At 39.3% G+C, this 20,500-nt stretch overlaps 1 protein-coding gene across 1 annotated transcript in view; it reads left to right on the plus strand.

Moving 5' to 3' along the window:
* Window positions 1-20,500, plus strand: part of lama4 (laminin, alpha 4) — a 161,510-nt gene that overhangs the window by 35,467 nt on the left and 105,543 nt on the right. The window contains exons 3-5 of the mRNA XM_048597028.1: window positions 11,130-11,257; window positions 12,479-12,559; window positions 15,482-15,696. Of these exons, the coding sequence (XP_048452985.1) occupies window positions 11,130-11,257; window positions 12,479-12,559; window positions 15,482-15,696 (424 nt within the window). The remainder of the gene's footprint in view (window positions 1-11,129; window positions 11,258-12,478; window positions 12,560-15,481; window positions 15,697-20,500) is intronic.

A 20,500-nucleotide genomic window follows, 5' to 3' on the forward strand; every position in this document is an offset into this window, starting at 1 on the left:
CTGAGAAACCTCAAAAGTTTAATGGAACTTCTCGATCATCCATACTTGTGCATTGATAAGTATTTTGTCCGTGTTGCTTGTGCCAGTCAGACTCCTTCATTACAGAGATAGTAGGAACTGCAGATGCTGGAGAATCCGAGACAACAAGGTGCAGGGCTGGATGAACACAGCAGGCCAAGCAGCATCCTTTATTACAGATCCTGTTTAGTGGCTGTTGAGTGGAAGTCATGCAATGCAGCAGTCTACCTGCACCACCATTGAAACTGTGGTGACTGTTGATGGAACTGCATCAAGGGCCAACTGAAAGAAGTAGACATAGAAGTCCAACTGATGACTGATCTCATGAAATACTGTTGTTTTGCCCATGTTATTATTTACAACGTAAAGAGCAACAGATGTTCCTTTCTTTTGAGGAAAGAATTACTGTGCAGTCTAGCTGATGTCCTCATTTATTTAGTTTCCAAGTTTCTTTTGTTTTTTTTTTCTCTCTGTTGCCTCCCTAGCCTCAGGCCTTTGAATATTTTCAAAATAGTGAGCTACAAGAATTTTAACAGGTATCCTGGGAGATAAGTTCAGCACATATACGAGACTTCAGAAACATCTCTTTGATCCTCTCTGAAAGGTTACATATGTGTTTTGATCTAAAAATGCACTTTGTACCAGTCTACCCTGGTAAAGGTTTTGTGATTATTTGTGCTAAAGCTAATTAAATATTAAATATCAAGTGAATGTAATAGCAAAATGTTTAAAGTTGTTATTGTTGTCCTGCTGCATATGTTGACCTAGTCTTTAGGGAAAATAAAAGATTAAGCGGAGATTTTCTTTGTTGAATATTCTGATGTTCTGAAAATGTTCAGTCACAAGTATTGCCTAGTCCCTAATTATAGGTTGCTGTATTTAATACTGTCAAGTCTTATTAGAGAAGCACACTGGAAATCAAGCCTGCTATTCCAGAGTCAGTACAAAAGTTAAAGACTTTATCAAAATGTGCAGTTTCCCGAATCTACCTGTTCTGAATATGTTGGTTCACCATTACCGCCTAGTCGCTAATTATAGGTTGTTATATTTAATATTGTCATGCCTTATTGGGGACGCTCATTGGAAATCAAGCCCACTATTCCGGAGTCATCACAAAGGTTAAAAATTTTATCAAACTATGCAGTTTCCCCAAGTTACTTGTTTATAATTCCCAACTGAGTTGGTTATTCTACTCAACAGCTAGTAAGTAGCAAATAAAATTCACACCATACAAGTAGAGGTACAGTTGTCTCCAAGAGATAATCTCTCCACTTCTCAACCTCATTACAACCATTCAATTGCCCACCTTAAATATCCCTGGGGCGATCAGGATCAGAGACTTACCTCGACCAACCGAGTAAATACTATGGCTACAAGAGCAGGCTGAGAATCCTGAAGTGAGTAATTCACCTCCCGACACTCCAAAGCCCATCCGCCATGAGCAAGGCACAAGTCAGGAATGCTCCCACTTGCCTGGTTGAATGCAACCCTACAACTCTCAAGCAGCTCAACATATCCAGGACAAAACATCCCGTGTGTACAGAAATCCAACCAACATCTTAAGTATTCATTTGATCCATCACCAGCTCACAGTGGTAGCAGTGTGTGCCGTCTACAGGATGCACTGCAGCAACTCACAACGCCTCCTTCAGCAGTACCATCCAAACCAATAACCTTTACTTCGAAGAACAGGCATGCAGATGCACAGGATCACCATGACTTGTAAGTTCCCTTCCAAGCCATGTACTATCTTGATTTGGAATTGTATTACCATTCCTTCATTCTTACTGGCTCAAAATCATAGATCTCCCTTCTTAATGGGTGTATATGTACCAAATGGATCACTCTTCTAAAGAAAATAGAAGGCAACCCATAACCATTTGCTCAAAGGCAATTAGAAATGGGTACTAAATACTGGCCTTGCCTTCAATATTCATATCTGAAGAGCAAGTATTAAAGAAGTATATGACTAATTATGATTTTCGGTGTAAAATTGCTGATTGCAATTTATGAAAACCAATCTACTAGCAGGAATGTCGTTCAGATGTTCCTGAATCAGTTCACCATAATATTTATTCTGTATATGAGTGATATGCTGTAGGTACAGGAAACGTATACTGGTAAGGTATTGTGGAGGGGGCCGGGTGTTGTTCATAATGTTTCAAGAAACATAAACATAGGCTTGTAATATAAGCAACACAAATTAAGGCTTTTATTTGTTCATTCCTCTTCTCACTTAAGCCCAATAACTACTTTCTAAGATACCATGCCACACACACTGAGCAAACTCAGCCTGTTAATGCTGGGATACGGATTTCTGTTCCAAGTAGTACACACATTTGCTGCACCCACTGCCGGAAAAGGTGCCTCAAATTTTAGGATCTTCATTTCAGGGAGGCAGTTGCAGAATGGTGCCAAACACCCCTCACAACCACTCCCATCACAACCTCTACCATGCCCAAACATGCTAAGTCAACCAATCAATACCCTCACTAACTCACGGTCCCTTCTAGCCCATATGTCAACTTAGTGCAAACTCATATCCTCCCGCGTTCCTAACACACTCCCATGGTCTCTGTGCAAAATTAGTGCCAACTCATGGCAATTCCTGTCCTCCCATGCACCACTATTACACCCTCCTGTCAGCTCACCCAGTATTCATCACAGGCAGACATCAGGATCCATGCTGAATCAAACAAAATAAAGCACTAAACATCAATTACAGACTTCAATGTCATTGATTTTAAGAATTTCACTGGATTTACATCCCCTCAAATAATTAATTTGTTCTAAAAATAGACATATTTATAACTCCACGACATAACAGTTAATCCTTTAATAACCTCTTTTACCTGTTAATCAAACTATGAAATTGCTACCACCTCCCTCACTCTTTGATACTGATACCACTGGAAAGCAATCCATCAACTCCTATAACAGAACAAAGAGTTTTGCTATTGAAACTGCTGCAACACATTTCCGATAGATCACATACGCCTGCAAGTGACTTTACTTTTAGTTTTTAAAAGGACTGACTATTTAAATAGCTTGACAGTTTGACAGTCTCGCAGACGTCATCCACAATTCACAACATCCACGTCCACTCTAAATGTTCACACTACCACCAGCAAAATTAGTGCCCGTTTGAATTCAACACCGAGTTCTAATGGTCTTGCTGAGTTCAGATTTCACACATGAATCTCGTAATGCCCCATTTAATAGCCTCGCCCTTAGTGAAAATAGGACCTATCAGAAATAGGAGTGCGACCTCCAGGTCTGAGATCTGACACTTAAAGATCCTCATATTCTCTATCACTTTTTGAAAATCCTAGAAGCCTGACTTTCAGGAAGTTATTTGACCACAAAGTGTTTAGAATAGGGGCCCGTAAGATCTTGTACCCTCACAGATGTGTATATGTACAGACATGCAGTTCAGTAACAGCCATTGGGTATCAGCCTACAGATGATCTCGGCTGTTTTCTATTCCTAACTCAAACCACCAGGACCAATCATTGTGCTACGGTTACTTTGTCCTCCCTAAGGCTGGTAAGTTCAGTGTAGATTAGTCACCAAACCTAGGACTTGGTTGGTATTTATGATTTAGCCAATAACTGAATAAAACTTATTAGTCCAACCAAGGTTTGTGAATAATTCCAGTTTCAACAATATCTTGACCACTAAACTCTTAATGTATTCTTACTTCAGAGGAATACATAGCGTCTATGCAAACAAACCAGCCATCAGCCCAAAAATCTTGTGCCTATGTCATGCTCAATCCAAACCTCTCCTATCTTCCCCTCCCATCATTTTTTTCATCTATTTATATCTTCTATACCATATGTTTGAATCATTCCACAGTGACTAAATCCAGACCAGTGTGTGACAATCAGAGGTTTGGCAAACTGAGTTAAAATGTTGTAAACTTCAGATAACATATATTTAGTTATTCCTATGCTAGTTTCATAGTCAATTCCAGGTACGCTCCTTATAATTTACTTGATTACTGGGCTGTCTATTAATTCTATCCGACACTCCCTTCTGGAAGGTTTTATTACAGCAACCGAAAATTGCCATTCATTTACTATTCTTGAGCTGTTCAATCAAGTTGGCTGGCATTGGCAGTGGCTTAAATTACCATGGGCCATCCTGGCCCAAATAGTTGTTCTAACCTGGTAAATTGCTTAATTACAATCATTTATTACTGGAACTGTCAAATTACTACCTCTACTGTAGGAAGACCAGGCTAACTTTCTTCCTAGAGAGACATTATGATTCATTGGCCATGAGACAAGCACAACTATTCACTCTTGTCAGGTTGTTGCATAAAGTAATAATAATTGCAAGGGCTCTTGCAAGTGGCAGTATTCCTACTACTTGACCAGGAGGTCAGGATTAAAGTCCCACCTGCTGCAAAAGTGTGTAATAACTTAACAATAGTATTTGCTCAAGAATAGCACAGTGATCAGCACAACTTAATGTGAATGAACTGCCATTGATCATTGAACCATAGCATAGACACTACGTTATGCGTGACTAGAAGATGGTTCCATTAGCAGTAAATTGCAATCAAAAGAAAAGTAGGAAGCAGTCAGGACAGGAGCCATGCATCAAGAAAAGAATTAGGTGGTGTATTAAGCCATCTCTTTAACCTGTTATTGAATACTTCAACTGAACTTCATTTTGAGATCCTGGTGATTTTGAAGAGGTGGTAGTGCAGTAGTAATGTCGCTGAACTCGCAAACTAGAGTCCGAGGCTAATGTTCCAGGGATATGGGGTTGAATCCCGCTGTAGCAGATTGTGAAGTTTGGATTCAACTTGAAAATGATACGTAATTGAAAGCTAGTCTAATGTCAACCATATAATCACTGTGAATTATTGTGAAAATCCATCTGGTTCACTAATAACCTTTAGGGAAGGAAAGCTGCCACCCTAACTTGATTTGATCCTACATGTGACTCAATACCTACAGCTATGTGGTTGACTCTTAATTGCCTTCTGAAATGGATCAATTGGTTCGAGGTGAACTAAGGATGGGCGACACATGCTGGCCTTGCCAGTGATGTCTGCTTCCCTTACAAGAATTTTGTTTAAAAAACTCAATTTCAATACTTTTCTCTCTGCCCCAACAATGTCAGATGTAAAACAGTATGCCATAAAAACAGGAAAATAAAATTCATAAAAGTGGATCATTGTTGCCTGGAAACAGTGTAAATATATTTTTACAATAATGGCCTGTTGAAAGTAAAACAAATTGTCTGGCCAAAAACTGAAAGCACATCACCCGAATATGGCTTGTAAAACATATAGCAGCTTGCGAAGTGTTGCCAGACAACCAACACATCACCATATTGTCATCACTGTTGTTTGGAAACCTTACATAAGAACATAAGAACTAGGAGCAGGAGTAGGCCATCTGGCCCCTTGAGCCTGCCCCGCCATTTAATAAGATCATGGCTGATCTCTTTGAGACTCAGCTCCACTTACCCGCCCACTCACCATAACCCTTAATTCCTTTACTGTTCAAAAATTTATCTAGCCTTGCCTTAAAAACATTCAGTGAGGTAGCTTCAACCGGTTCACTGGGCAGGGAATTCCACAGATTCACAACCCTTTGGGTGAAGAAGTTCTTCCTGACCTCAGCCCTACATCTGCTTCCCTTTATTTTGAGGCGATGCCCTCTAGTCCTAGTTTCACCTGCTAGCGGAAACAACCTCCCTGCCTCCATTTTATCTCTTCCCTTCATAATCTTATATGTTTCTATAAGATCTCCCCTCATTCTTCTGAACTGCAATGAGTATAATCCCAGTCTACTCAGTCTCTCCTCATAATCCAACCCTCTCAACTCTGGAATCAACCGAGTGAATCTCCTCTGCACCCCCTCCAGTGCTAGTATATCTCTTCTCAAGTAAGGAGACCAAAACTGCACACAATACTCCAGGTGTGGCCTCACCAGGATGCTATACAGCTGCAGCATAGCCTCCCTGTTTTTAAACTCCATTTCTCTAGCAATGGCAGACAAAATTCCATTTGCCTTTTTAATTACCTGCTGCACCTGCAATCCTACTTTTAGCGATTCATGCGCAAGGACACCCAAGTCCCTCTGCACAGCAGCGTGCTGCAATTTTTTACCATTTAAAACATAGTCCATTTTCCTGTTATTCCTACCAAAATGGATGACCTCACACTTATCAACATTGTACTCCATATGCCAGACCTTTGCCCACTCACTTAGACTATCTGTATCCCTCTGTAGACTTTCAGTGTCTTCTGCACACTTTGCTCTACCACTCTGCAAATTTTGACACACCTCACTTAGTCCCCAACTCCAAATCATCTATGTAAATTGTAAACAACTGAGGTCCCAACACTGATCCCTGAGGCACACCACTAGCCACTGACCGCCAACCAGAAAAACACCCATTTACCCCTACTCTTTGCTTTCTACTGGTCAACCAATCCTCTATCCATGCCAATACATTACCTGTAATACTGTGCAACTTTATCTTATGTAGCAGCATTTGGTGTGGCACCTTGTCAAATGCCTTCTGGAAATCCAGATACACCACATCCACAGGTTCCCCATTGTCCACCATGCAAGTAATGTCCTCAAAGAATTCCACCAAATTAGTTAAACATGACCTACCCTGGGTGTTTCCAGTGGGACAGATTATATCCAGATGTCTTGCTATTTCTTACTTAATGATAGATTCAAGCATTTTCCCCACTACCGAAGTTAAGCTAACTGGCCTATAGTTACCTGCTTTTTGTCTACTTCCTTTTTTAAACAGTGGCGTCACATTGGCTGTTTTCCAATCTGCGGGAAGCACCCCAGAGTCCAGTGAATTTTGGTAAATAATTACTAGTGCATTTGCTATTTCCCCCATCACCTCTTTTAGTACTCTGGGATGCATTTCATCAGGGCCAGGAGACTTGTCTACCTTTAGCCCCATTAGCTTGCCCAGCACTGCCTCCTTAGTGATAATGATAGTTTCTAGGTTCTCGCCTGCTATAACCTTCTTGCCATTTGTTTTCGGCATGTTGTTTGTATATTCCACTGTGAAGACCGACACGAAATAACTGTTTAATGTCTCGGCTATTTCCTCATGCCCAGTTATTAAATTGGCCTTCTCATCCTCTAAAGGACCAATGTTTACCTTTGCCACTCTTTTACAATTTACATATTTATAGAAACTTTTGCTGTCTGTTTTTATATTCTGAGCTAGTTTACTCTCATAATCTATCTTACATTTCTTTATAACTTTTTTTGTGGCTTTCTGTTGGCCTTTAAAGATTTCCCAGTTTACTAGTTTCCCACTACTCTTTGCTTTTTTGTATATTTTTTTTTACGATCAATGATGATGTCATTCGAGATTCACATTATCCTGAATAATTGGCAACAGAATTCCCCTTGGGGCAGCATGGATCTGTAGCAGATCAGTTGTACAAATCTGTCTTTCTCGCCTGCATTATCCTCACAGACATAAAAGCTTGTTAAACATAGAACATAAAAACATACAGCACAGGAGCTAGCCTTTTAGCCCACGATGTTGTGCTGAACATGATGCCAAATTAAACCAATTCCTTCTGCCTGCCTTTGGTCCGTATCCCTCCATTCCTTGTATATTCATGTGCTTATCTAAAAGTCTCTTAAACGCCTCTATTGTATCTGCCTTCGCTACTACCCCTGGCAACATATTCCAGACTCCTACCACTCCGACTAAAAAGACTTGCTCCTCACATCTCCTTTTGTTGTAAGGTATATATTTTTAATTCCAAAGTTTTAACATCCTTTACTGTTACATGCAGTTCACGGGAGAGATTTTTTAACAATGCAGCATATCTATATGCAAGGAACTAAATATAACTGTAGGTTTGATATTGAATTGCTCATTGGAGCATGGAATCTTGGTGTGCTTTCCATCAATCAGTTAACAGCACTTATTTCTGGGGAAAAGGTGGGAAGGACTACACAAAAGTACAGAAACAACTCTGATCTGGATATCTTTATTCCATGCTAGAGTTACAGGGAGTTGGAAGCGAAGTGGCACTGTACAGGCACTGTGATACTTCGTTGGGGCTTACTGCAGCCTTTATGACTCGCATGGCATATCCTTTTGTGAATGGTGGCTGCACTGACATTCCTAGCTGTACCAACATCATACCTAGTTCCGCTCTCTGTGCTTATATTATGTTCCATTTTATTCTGCAAGAAAGAGGGGACAATGTTAGTAGTGTAGCTCAGTCACAGGCAACAGTATATCCATGCCCAATACGCACAATTATCCTATGCTCACTTTGAACAGAAGGCCAGTAAGACAACGTCACCTATTCCAATGGCCTTGGATACATATGTACCTATGGTCACCGCTGCAGATAATAGATCGGCCTTCTCGAGAGTGAACCCACGCAAAGCATGGAACCCTTAGCTGTGCACTCAGGTTCTGTGCAAACCAGCTGGTGGGAGTATTCACAGCCATCTTTAACTTCTCCTTATTACGACTTGAAATTCCCACCTACTTCAATAAGACCATCATCATGCTGGTGCTAAAGAAAAATCATGCAACGTGCCTCAGTGACTACCGCCTGGTGGCTCTGACCTCCATGATTATGAAGTGCATGAGAGGTTAGTCATGGCTCACATCAACTGCAGCCTACAAAATTGCCTTAAATCTTTGCTATTTGTCTACAGGCACAACAGGTCCATGACCGACGCTTTTCTTATTGTGTTTCAGTCCTGATGAGTGCAAGATGAAAAGCTTTGACTTTGTTGTAATGAATGCGAGTTCACAGTCATTCTGCATGTCATTTCTAATCAACATATTCTTTACTGAATGGAGAAGCTTGTCACGGATTGAATATTCTTTATTCAAGAACAGGCAATGACTATGACCTTCTCTTGTTTGATGCCACTGTATTCAAAGGACCGGAAGTGAAATTTATGGATCTTTCATTCCCTTCTCAGGACAGGCTACACCCTGTAGAATACGGGTGCATTAGGCATGAAGGTGCCCAGTCAAGAAGCTGTGTTAGATCATGCCTGTCTTACTCTTTGACAACGGAGCACGAGAAAACGAAGCTGTCACCATTGTTGATTTGATGGAAAGAGAGCCCCTGGATTTAGCCATGTTCTTTGAATACAACACAGACTGACAAATGTCAAGCAGTCTCTGTCTCTTTTGACAACACCCCTTCACTGGCTACACAATGCAGCTGTGCCTCTGTCCCACAGTCCCACTCAACACTTCAATGTTGTTCAACTGCAACCACAATTGGGTATCCCCGCTCATTTTGAGTGGGCCTTCCAGGATGTCCTACCTGCAGCTACAGCAGCATGTGCAGAAAATCCTTCCTGACAATGTACCAATGCCCACTGCAAACATCCTTCCTACCATCCTTACCTACCAGGTGCCTGAATGCAGAGAGCAATCTTCCAATTCTCTCAATATATTAAGAACCAGTATACTCCAATACGTTTCCAAGGATTCATTATCTCATTTGTTAACAAATCATTCTGAAAGTCAGAACACTACAACGATAGTTATAGAACGATCAAATTCTTCTGTTAGCTTATAACCTTCTTTGACTTCAACACTTTCAGCAGATCAGCCTACCAGAGAGCCTGTTTGTGCTGAGGTGATGCCACACTATCATGTTAAATTTTTGGAGTTCGTCCATTCCAATTTTCCTGTATCTGCTTTGACTTCAAGCAAGCCAACACATCAGAAATGGCTTTATTGTTGCTCTTGTATCCTCAGTGTTTCTACCTCAATCTACAGCAGTGTCCTATATTGATTGTACTCATACTGAAGAATTCACAGATGGTTCACCTTCTTCAGATTCTGATGAGGGTCTTCTAGATGAAGCATATCACTGGGATCTTTCACATTCTGCAGTGCTCCACAGTCCAGGAGCCTCAGCACAGTTCAGGTCTGAGAGTTTGTCCCTTGACTGTACCACGTGTTGACACCTCTTCAAAGCCAGTGCCTTCAGGCACAGTGATGAGTATGCTGCAAGCGTTCATGGTCATGTCAGATTATACATCCAGCCTGCTCAAGAGACTGCTTTCCTACAAACAGAAACGTGAACCACTGAAGTCACATCCTTCCACAATTTGGGATAAGAGAGAGTGAAAAAGAGATTTTAGAGGGGTGGGCAGGGAAATAGTGGAGGTGATAGTGGGAAGTGGGCATAGGAAAAGCATTGGTAATTCAATATTAAGGACAATAAAACTGGTTAGATGATAATGATTTAAAGGGATAGAACAATGACTTGGACGAAGTATAAGATAATGGGTAAGTCTTGTTATTGCTCACAAATAGATGCACTTGGAACTAGGACCCAGCCTACAGAGTTCTAAGAATGCCCACTTCTACCCACTCATGTACAGAATGTAATAGTTAATAAAAATAAAGTTGCTCGTTAGTATGAGAACAGACTCACCTCTCTCTATATCGTCATTATTAACTCACTGCAATTGATAGCAGGAAGATGGAGAAGGGTCGGTGTGGGATACTTTGTGCTTTATCAACATGACCCCACCATGATTAGTAACTTCCACTAGAATGGTAGTATAATGACAATCATACCTCAGTGAAGATCAGAATAGGACACAATTCACAGATCAATATTGGTACAGGTTACTTATCACCATACAGTAACATAACAATCAGAAACAAGTGAAATTTGTTTAATGGTGTTTTCAAACAAATGACTATTTAAATAATTTGGACCAACATGCCACCATTTAAATTGAATATAGTTATATTGTGATGCATGTTGTTTTCCCTGCTTTAAACATGTGTCAATGATTTTCTTTCTTGTAACTGTGTACCTTTTTGGATTTTTGGTCACACTGTGATTCCGTACCAAGACTGGAAGAAATTTAGTTAAGAAGCAGGGACTATAAAACTAAAAGCTGGATACCTGCGCAGCAAATACATCAGACATTCTGTTGGTATGGCATGAATAATTTACTCATGTTGATTTAAAAATGTCAACATAAAATGAATATTGCAAGGGAAAAAAATACTTCAGTTGCATTAGGGACTCAATTGCAATCTATTACTCAATAAATGATGAAACATGAATAATTTATCACTTTGTATTCCAGAACTGTCAGAGTAATACAACTGGGGATCACTGTGAAAAATGTCTTGATGGATATATTGGTGATGTTGTCCAGGGTCATCATAAGTCTTGCCAGCCTTGTCCTTGCCCTCTGAGTATACCTTCAAATAAGTAAGTAGAAAACAAGAACTATTTACTGTAGCCCTGAAATGGTTGTATGCTTTATAATGTGGAAACTGTATAAAAAAACTAAGCAACACAGAACAAATGTATGTAATGTTAAGATTAAAAAAAAAGCATGGGTCTAATTGAGAAAATATTTTGTATTTATTAAACTTGTTTAAAAACAAAATTTAACATTAATATGTGAAGCAATCATGTGACTTCTTCATTTGGAGTCCTTTAGAGCAATTTGTCACTGAAAGGAGTTGGCTTTTAAACAGGATAATATTAAAAACTGAAACATGGCCTGCTTGACAATATATATCAGTGAGACAGAGTGGCCATGCCTCAGCTGAATGACAATGTATGTATTTGGCACAGTGAAATTTCATTTGTGTCCTTGAAGTGAGCTTTCAATCAAATTACAAAGCTTATGTATCACAGTGTTTCTAAGTAAAGCAAATGTGTGCCTGATAGAAAACGTGAAAATAGTACACTCTGGGATATGAAATAAGATATTCTCATTTTTCATGTTAAAATGAGTTATAAATAGATTGTTTACACAGAGGAATTATCAGTCCTTGTTTTGTACAGAACTGTAAAATCAGACTGCTTGCCCACAGTAAAAAGTGCAGCATTGAATTTAATAATGTCAAGCCTGGACCAATGTGAATTGAATAGATGTCCACCCACAGAATGTTTGTGACATCAGTAGAATAGATGGAGGCAATATGACATGAATACTGCAGAATCATTACTAATGTAATTTCTTGGGTCCAACACTACTAGCAGAATGAAATGGCCTGAATGCTGTCACATACTTAGCTCATGTAACACATACAACAAAGACAGAACTCTTTTAGAGAAAGATGTCTTGAAGTTTATTAATAACACTGTTTACGTTGCCATAATATCACGGATTTACACACGGTCTTGGTCCTGTTTTAACTGATGTTCCTTTACATTACATATACATAACTGACTGACTGAACACACATTGCTGTTCCTCCATTATGCAGAAAGAGTGATTGAAAATGAGGCCGGTACCTTTACAGTAGAATGTCACATGTTCTAATTTTCTGTAACTGTCTTAAAGATAGAGTTTGGTCTTGTGTGGAATCTATGCAATAACACAACAATTGTCTTATACAACAAACGAGCAAAAAAAAATCTTTAACACTGCTAGGAACATAAAATGACTTTTGTTGGTTTCTTCTTTCTATTTTTCAGTTTTGCTATTTCCTGTAAGATTAAAGCTGACAAATTACGTTGCTTGTGTAAGGAAAATTACGCTGGACCCAGATGTGAAAGGTTACTCTTTTAAAATTTTGTCATTTGCATTAAAATGTGTGTGATAGAAAATGATCCTTTCAGGTCTGGAAGACCAACACAATTTGCTGGAATGTCTAGTGTTTGGATGAACATTTTAACTTTGCGAAATTGTGCAGACAACACAGAAACAGGCCGCATGGCCCTTAAGCATTTATGCTTCAGCAATGCTGTATACCTTCCCACCCAATTGGCAGAATGGACCTTCACCTACTGAGGGTTTGCAGGTGGAAGGAGCATTAAGCTCCTCAGATGGCCTTCCATCAGGATCCTGAATACCCCAAATTTTCCCCAGCTTTACAGGGAGTGCAGGTCAGAATTCAGACTGTGCATCCACCTTTGTCTCAATTAAGGGCCTTAAGTGACCAATTAATGACAACTTTAGGGCTGTACCCAGCCTTAGTTGTTTGACTGGTGAGAGAAGGTCAGCAATGGACAGAAGCTAGAAGTGTGACCCTGCTACAACATTAGGCAGGGTGGGGGCATCCGTATTAACTGCTTTCTTTCAACTTTCAACTTCAACTTTCTATCTTCTATTCCATGCATGTGCTCATCCCACCAACCCCCAAACCTCCCCATTAGCAGCCCCCACTTCCCTCTATTCTGCCTCGTGACTCCCGTACTTATCCACATCTGGGACTGCTTGTAACTGCAATCCTATCTGCTGCAGGGGCTACTTGGGCTAATTTGTCAGAAGCTTTCTGAGGTGATGATTTTCTCCTGAGTCAGGGGCAGAAGTCCCCATCTCCAACCCATATGGGTGCGGGGAAGGCAGTATTAAAACGTAGAATACCTACAGTGCAGCAAGAGGCCATTCAGCCTGTCGAGTCTGCATCCCACCCAGACCCATCCTATCCCCGTAACCCAACATTTACCATGGCTAATCCACCTAGCTTGTGCATCTTTGGACCACGGTAGGAAACCAGAGTACCCAGCAGAAACCCACACAGACAAAGGGAAAATGTGCAAATTTCTACAGACAGTCACTCGAGGCTGCTACTGAACCCTGGTGCTGTGGAAGAGTTCTGAAGAAGGGTCACCAAACCCGAAACATTAACTCTGATTTTTTTCTTCACAGATGCTGCCAGACCTGCTGAGCTTTTCTAGCAACTTCTGCTTTTGTTCCTGGTGCTGTGGGGCAGCAGTGCTAACCACTGAGCCACCATGCCCTAGAGATTCATTCCATTCCTGACTTTTTGAAAGGTGGAACAGAAAACTGCCATGCTAAAGGCCCTAACCCATCAGAGTATTATAGATTGACATATAGATTCACATTGATTCATCAAAAGCTCGGACATAAGAACGGCAGTACAGTTATAGAGCTGTACAGCACAGATACAGTCCAACTCGTCCATGCTGACCCAGATATTCAGAGCTAGGAAATGGTCCAGCAAAACCACTAGCATTCAGGAACTATGGCTGAATTTTCTAACTTTTTTTACACAGAGGGGCAACTTTTTTACACAGAGAGTGGTTCATGTGTGGAATGAACTGGCAGACGAAGTGGTGGATGCGGGTATAGTTACACCATTTAAAAGACATTTGGATAAGTACACAAATAGGAAAGGTTTGGAGGGATATGGGCTAAATGCAGGCAAGTGGCACCAGTTTAGTTTGGGAACATGGTCACTTGGATGAGTTGGACTGGAGGATCTATTTCTATGCTGTGTGACTATGATTCTAAGTGCATTTTCAGTGTGTCACAACTCTTTTGTAGAATATCGCTGATATTCTGCCTTCTTTTACTGGGTGATTCAGAACGCCAAGGTTCATCAATTACAACTGTAAAAAAAACTACCATTAGTTTAAGCCATAGTGACCATTATGTTTTATTACCTTGTTTCTGCTGAAATATATGTTGGCTAAAAAATTGCAATGGCAAGCCTACATATGGAGCTTGCTGTTAGACCCAGCCTTTCCCATTTAATTTATCAATATTTTGTCCCGCACATTGCTGGAAAGGGGACTTATAAAAGCTGCAAAACTGCTTACAGGACACGAGGGAGCTGAGTGAGCAGGTCAATCAACTCATTTGGACGATTGTGAAATCAACACTGCAAGGTCTGAACGAATAAGTGTCAGTCATATTTGGAAAATCCAGAAAGAAAAATAAAGAGAGAGAAGGAAAGATTGAATTAAGAGAGTTAGAAGAAAGATGGCAAGAAACAAAAATAAACTTAACATTTAAAAAAATATGTTGCAACAATGATTAAAATTTAAATGTATGAAAAGTTGCAATTGTTGCAGTTAATTTTCAGTGATGGAGAGGTTGTGTAATTACATTTGTGACATTTTTAAAGCGGTATTTAGAATAAAATGAACAGATATTAATTTTCTGTGGTAAGGTGATTTGTATTTAACCTTCAAATACAGGAACTTCACATTCAATAATACATTTTACGAGACAGACAGATGGTGAAATGCTATTTTTACAGTTATTTTAGGATATCCACCTCAATTATGTCTCTGTCCTCTCTATTACGTTAAAAGAAATTCTTTGGCTTTAAGCATTTTATCCATACATTCTGCTAAAGTAGGCCATGACAGTCTTTAAAAACAAAGAACTGCGGATGTTGGAGATCTGAAACAAGAACAGAAAATCTGGAGACACTCAGCAGGTCTGACAGAAAGAGAGGAGAATAGATGTTTTGATCTAGGGACTCTTATATGTCATGGGATTGGGTGTCATGTGCTTTCAAATGTCAATTCACTCTGCATGGTTGATCTGATCAACCCTGTAATCCTTTTCTGATTGTCAGAAGGTTATGCACGTGCATGTTGTACATGTATTATTTACTTCTGGTATCCTGAATTGCTGCATGGTCATACATCCATGCAGGTTGAAAGGAATATTTCCATGACAATGCATTGATTGTGGTTTAAAATGATATTTGTTTACTCTAGATGTGCTCCTGGTTACTATGGAACACCTATGCTGTATGGAAGTAATTGCAGAAAATGTAACTGCAATGGTAATTCTGATCCCAATCTCATATTTGATGACTGCAATGAGGAAACTGGGCATTGCCGTAATTGTCTGAGAAATACAACGGGCATCCATTGTGAACACTGTGCACCAGGGTACTATGGGGATGCTGTCACTGCTAAAAACTGCACAGGTATGTTCATCCATTTAAATAATTGTTATGTCATCAAAGTAACTTACAGATGCAGCTGGAGAACTTCAGAGTGTAACAGAATGATCATTAAATATTAAAATTCATTTATTCTGAGTTGCTAATGTGTACTTTATCACCAAAAGTGGTGTATACGTGTGGCCAAGATGGGAAAACAATGATATTAGAAATCACAGTCTGATTTTTTTTAACAAGGAAAATAAACATTCTTACAGGCTTAAAATCTAAAATTACTCAAATGTGCTTGAGAGTTTTTTTTACTACATTGACTACTAATTCTTTACTCAGAGAGTAGTAAGGGCGTGGAATGCCCTGCCTGCAAAAATAGTGGACTCGCCCACTTTAAGGGCATTTAAATGGTCATTGGATAAACATATGGATGATAATGGAATAGTTTAGGTTAGATGGGCTTCAGATTGGTTTCACAGGTCGGCGCAACATCGAGGGCCGAAGGGCCTGTACTGCGCTGTAATGTTCTATGTTCTATGTTCTATGTTCTAATTCCATACTTTCAAAAAATAAGGCTTTAGAAAAATAATTCCTGATAGATATTTAATCATTTTGTTGGAAGATGCTTATTCAAATTTCTGATGGAGGCAAGATTCGTGAACTTCAAGTAGTTTAATCCAATGAAGTTTCTTTATGGAAACATGGTATGAAAATGATGGCTATTCATACCCTTTGTGAATAGCCAGGGACTGAAGCTACAAAGTTATGTTTTTATATCAGAAACAATAAAGAGGCCTCAGATTCCATTGTAACTTGGTCACTAACTTTACAGCTCTAATCAAGTATGAATTTATTGCAAGCTGGACAAACGCCCAAAAAAAAATAATTCTGCAAGCACACTTTTCTTCTCAAAAGCTAATGGATAGCCCATTCAAACAAATTGAAGGATGAAATATTATCAAGGAAAAACATTAGTCTAGTTAATTTAAATAATCTAGCCCGTGTTAACAACTATTCCTCTACAAATGAACATTTAATGAAATAATTTTGTTTCAACCATAAACAAACAATTTTATTTCAAACCTAAACATAACATTTATTAGAGCTAGGTGAGGAATGGTAGAATCACTCAACGCTCCAGTTCTCATTTGACTGCAACGGGTATTTTAAAAAGAATTTGTTTACCAGTTTGGTGGATATTCAATTCTGCTGTGACTGGGAAAGATACACACAGAAAGATTTTCCTATAATTTTTAAAAGGAAATGACATGATACTTATTGTAGTTAACGCCCAAGCTAATAAAGTAATAAAAATACTCCAGCTCTGACATGGATCGATGATAATGAACTAGCTCAGGACTGGTGGACTCTCTTTGAGCTATATCCTTCTATTTTTTTCTTATTCTTAAACTATTCAAAATTGCACTGGATCATGGTGAAGTGGAAAAGCTTTTCACTGTATTTTACTGTTTTTCTCACTGTAAAACGCATGTGACAACAAATAAAATCATTCATCATTCACATCTTGTTCATTCAAGAGGTTCCGACATGTTCAACAGATAAATTACAAAGTTGGAAGGAGCTCGCTTAATTTGTTGAAGGGTCCCAAAGAAAGTTAGTCATATGCAGATGGCTAACTTCAACAGTTCTTTTGGGTTTGGGTGACCTTTCTGGATGCTCCATCAAGATGATTTAATGTGTTGATGAGTGACTTTTTCCTCTGGCATCAGCAGCTTGTTTTTGTTAAAAATACTGCCTGCAGGGTTTAACTGGTCGGAATATAGGCAGGGCATGCACTTGCAGAATGGTTGTACAGAGTGAGATTGTAGGTTTTCTACACATTGTCACCTAGACATGGCCTGTCTGGTCTCTGACTGACCCTGGAAAGCAGTTTCTTCAAACACAAAGTGTGAGCTTGTGCATCACATGATCTCCATTCACAGTCTGCCCAATTACCAAATATAGTCACAACAAGCAGGGGAAACCTTCATTCCAGGTTCAGTGTTTAAAGAAATTTGATTAGTTGGCCATTAGACTTCTCCTTCTCAATTGGGATCCATTGTTTAAAGTGATTGAGTTCAATAGTTTCGTTTATACCCATCTGAATGCGTAGGTTGTGTCTGGATGTTTTGTTAATGTTCAGGTAATGGATCATTCACATTCTGTTGAAGTTGCTTATCTCTAATCCCCTACTTCTAGACAATCTTTCTTATGGTTTGTAAATTGCCAGGTGAAGTAATATTAATATTCGGCCATCTTGATAACAAGCAGAGGATCCTGCATGACAGTGATATTGTCTGTGCCTGTGGACTAAAAGCTTGGGGTTTGAGTTGCACTTTCCCTGGAGGTACATCTGAACAGGTTGATTAAAAACAATTTATCCCTTAAGGCTTTATTGTGCAGTTCTAGTGTCCCTACCTCTGGGTCAGAAGGTTTGGTCTGAAGTCTAGTTGTTTAGGTTACTTGAATCGTTTTAAAACTTATTCTGTGATTTCAGCTCATTATGTAAACAGTCAGTTTTTGATATGAAACAGGATTTTATTAACACTAGCAACAGACAATTGAATTCAATTAATATACAGCAATACAAAAATATTACAAACTCATGCTTCTTGACATTAATGGGCCAACTTAATTGACCAAAGCAGCTTAATTCCTAGCCACTCCACCTGCATGTAAGTTCCAAGTTTGATGAAAGCTTGCTGATGCTGCTCTGTTGGAAATCTAATTGACTTTGTCTCCCTATCTTTTTATTCCCCTGTATCCATAAACTTGGGGGAATGTTTAAGGCAGAGAATCAAAACAGAAAATGCTCAGCAAGTCCACCAGCTTCAGTGGAGAGAAACAGTTAACATTTCAGGTCAATGACCGTTCAACAGAACAAATAAGTCCACCATTATGCATGTGAGATAATCATCAATTATAGACAGACTGTTTATAAAGTATTTACTTTTTACAGTCGATGAAAGATCAAGTTAAAACCTATCTACAAACATCTTTTACGTCTTTAATCTTTTGTGCATAGCTTTAAGACTCAAACATTTCCAAATCCTTTCTGTGGAGGGAAAGATGAAATATATTGTAATTTTCCCAAATTTCATATTTGATATCTATTGATGAAACTTAGTCACAAAATTATGTAATCCTTTTTCGATCTGGGCTATACCATGATATATCTCAGAAATGTATTTGTAAGAATTAATGTGATATGATATGATACGCTGTGAAGTATTTACAGTGTTTGCCACTTCTGAAGATGATGTCATTTATTTCATGCATACTCGATCAAGACATCTTCTTTGTTCTCTTTGTTTAATTCAGTTTCTACTGTTGTAAACAATGTTTAATCACTGTGATAATGAACACAATTCCAGAAATGCTCCCACATGTACTCAAGATCAAAAATAAATCCTTTTTACTTTCCTCCATTACATTAGTGAAAGGTTCAATTATACAAATATGTATAACAGTTACAGTGGAAAACCAGGTGGACGTTTATCTAAAGTATTCAATGTTCTGAAAACATTCTAAAATTTCCTGAGGAATAGAAACAAGACTGTGCAAGCGTTTTAAATTTATATCACATTTTACATTCATTTTACAGGGGAATGAACACCAATAATGCAATTCTTCACCTGATGTCAGGACTTTAGAGTCTGCAGGAACAGATAGGAATTGAAGATTGGGGTTTGCCAAAAGTTATAGAAGGAAGGGAATGGTATACTCATCATCCTCCTGGAGGCATGGCATTTTGCCAGTAGCCGGGGAGAGGTGAAGGTCCCACCCATCCAGACACCAACTGAACCGTTAATGCAGCCAGTTAAAGCCCCCTTCCTTTCGACACTGGAGGGAAGAACCCTTGCTGTCTGTTGAGACTGCCTGGTAAAACCTGGTGAGCTGTTTGCAGGCTCCGGGGTGGAGATGGGATTTGTGCCCAGCAACCTGTGGTCCCAGTGGCATCCATCAGCAGACATTACCCACCCTCAGCAACTACAGTCCCATTGCTGACACAGAAGAGCTGCTGGCCCCAGAAATTTAGAGGAGCTGCCTAATATACATAAAACTTAGTTGAGCCTTCCTCAAAAGGTGAAGGCTGAATTCTCCTATCAGTTTTCCATGCTGTTGATGGGGTCAGCCCTGGCCTGGCAAAACTGCAGTCTGAAAGTGCACAGTCAGGAAACTCAACCTTAGGCTCCAGCAATACATAGGAAGCCTAACACCATCCAAGAGAAAGTGCTTACTTGTTTGGCACTCCATCCATATAGTGCACAATGGCAGCCACCTGTACCGTGTACAAGATGCACTGCTTCAACTTGTCTAGCCTCCTTCAACAGCACCTTCCAAATCTTAGAAGGGCTCAATAAGGCAGCTTTTTACCATTTTCTTGACAATTCAGGGCTGCTAACAAATGCTGGTATTGCCAGCAATGCCCGCATCCTAAAAAGAATGAAAAATAAATTAATTAGACTCATTTGTGGCAGTAGAATGTGAATTCAAGTCCCACTCCTAGAATTAAGCACATCATTTAAGATGACACTTCAGTGCACTACTGCAGGAGTGCTCCACTGTTGGTGTTTCTGTGACTTCAATGAAATGGAGGCTTATGAATGATTGAGGTGGACGTGAAAGATCCTATTGTATTACTTGAAAAGTAAATTTTCTGGTGTTCTTCGTGCCATCATCACCAAAAATAATTGTTAAATTGAACACATTTTTGATTTTGGAGACTTTGTGTAAAATATAAATGCTACAGACTCTTACATAGCAACTTCACCCACACATTAAAATGAATTAATTATTGGTTGCTTTGGGATATCCTAAGAGACGTGAGAATTGT

The sequence above is a fragment of the Rhincodon typus genome, chromosome 5 (assembly GCF_021869965.1).
Source record: "Rhincodon typus isolate 14 chromosome 5, sRhiTyp1.1, whole genome shotgun sequence".
Classification (NCBI taxonomy): domain Eukaryota; kingdom Metazoa; phylum Chordata; class Chondrichthyes; order Orectolobiformes; family Rhincodontidae; genus Rhincodon; species Rhincodon typus.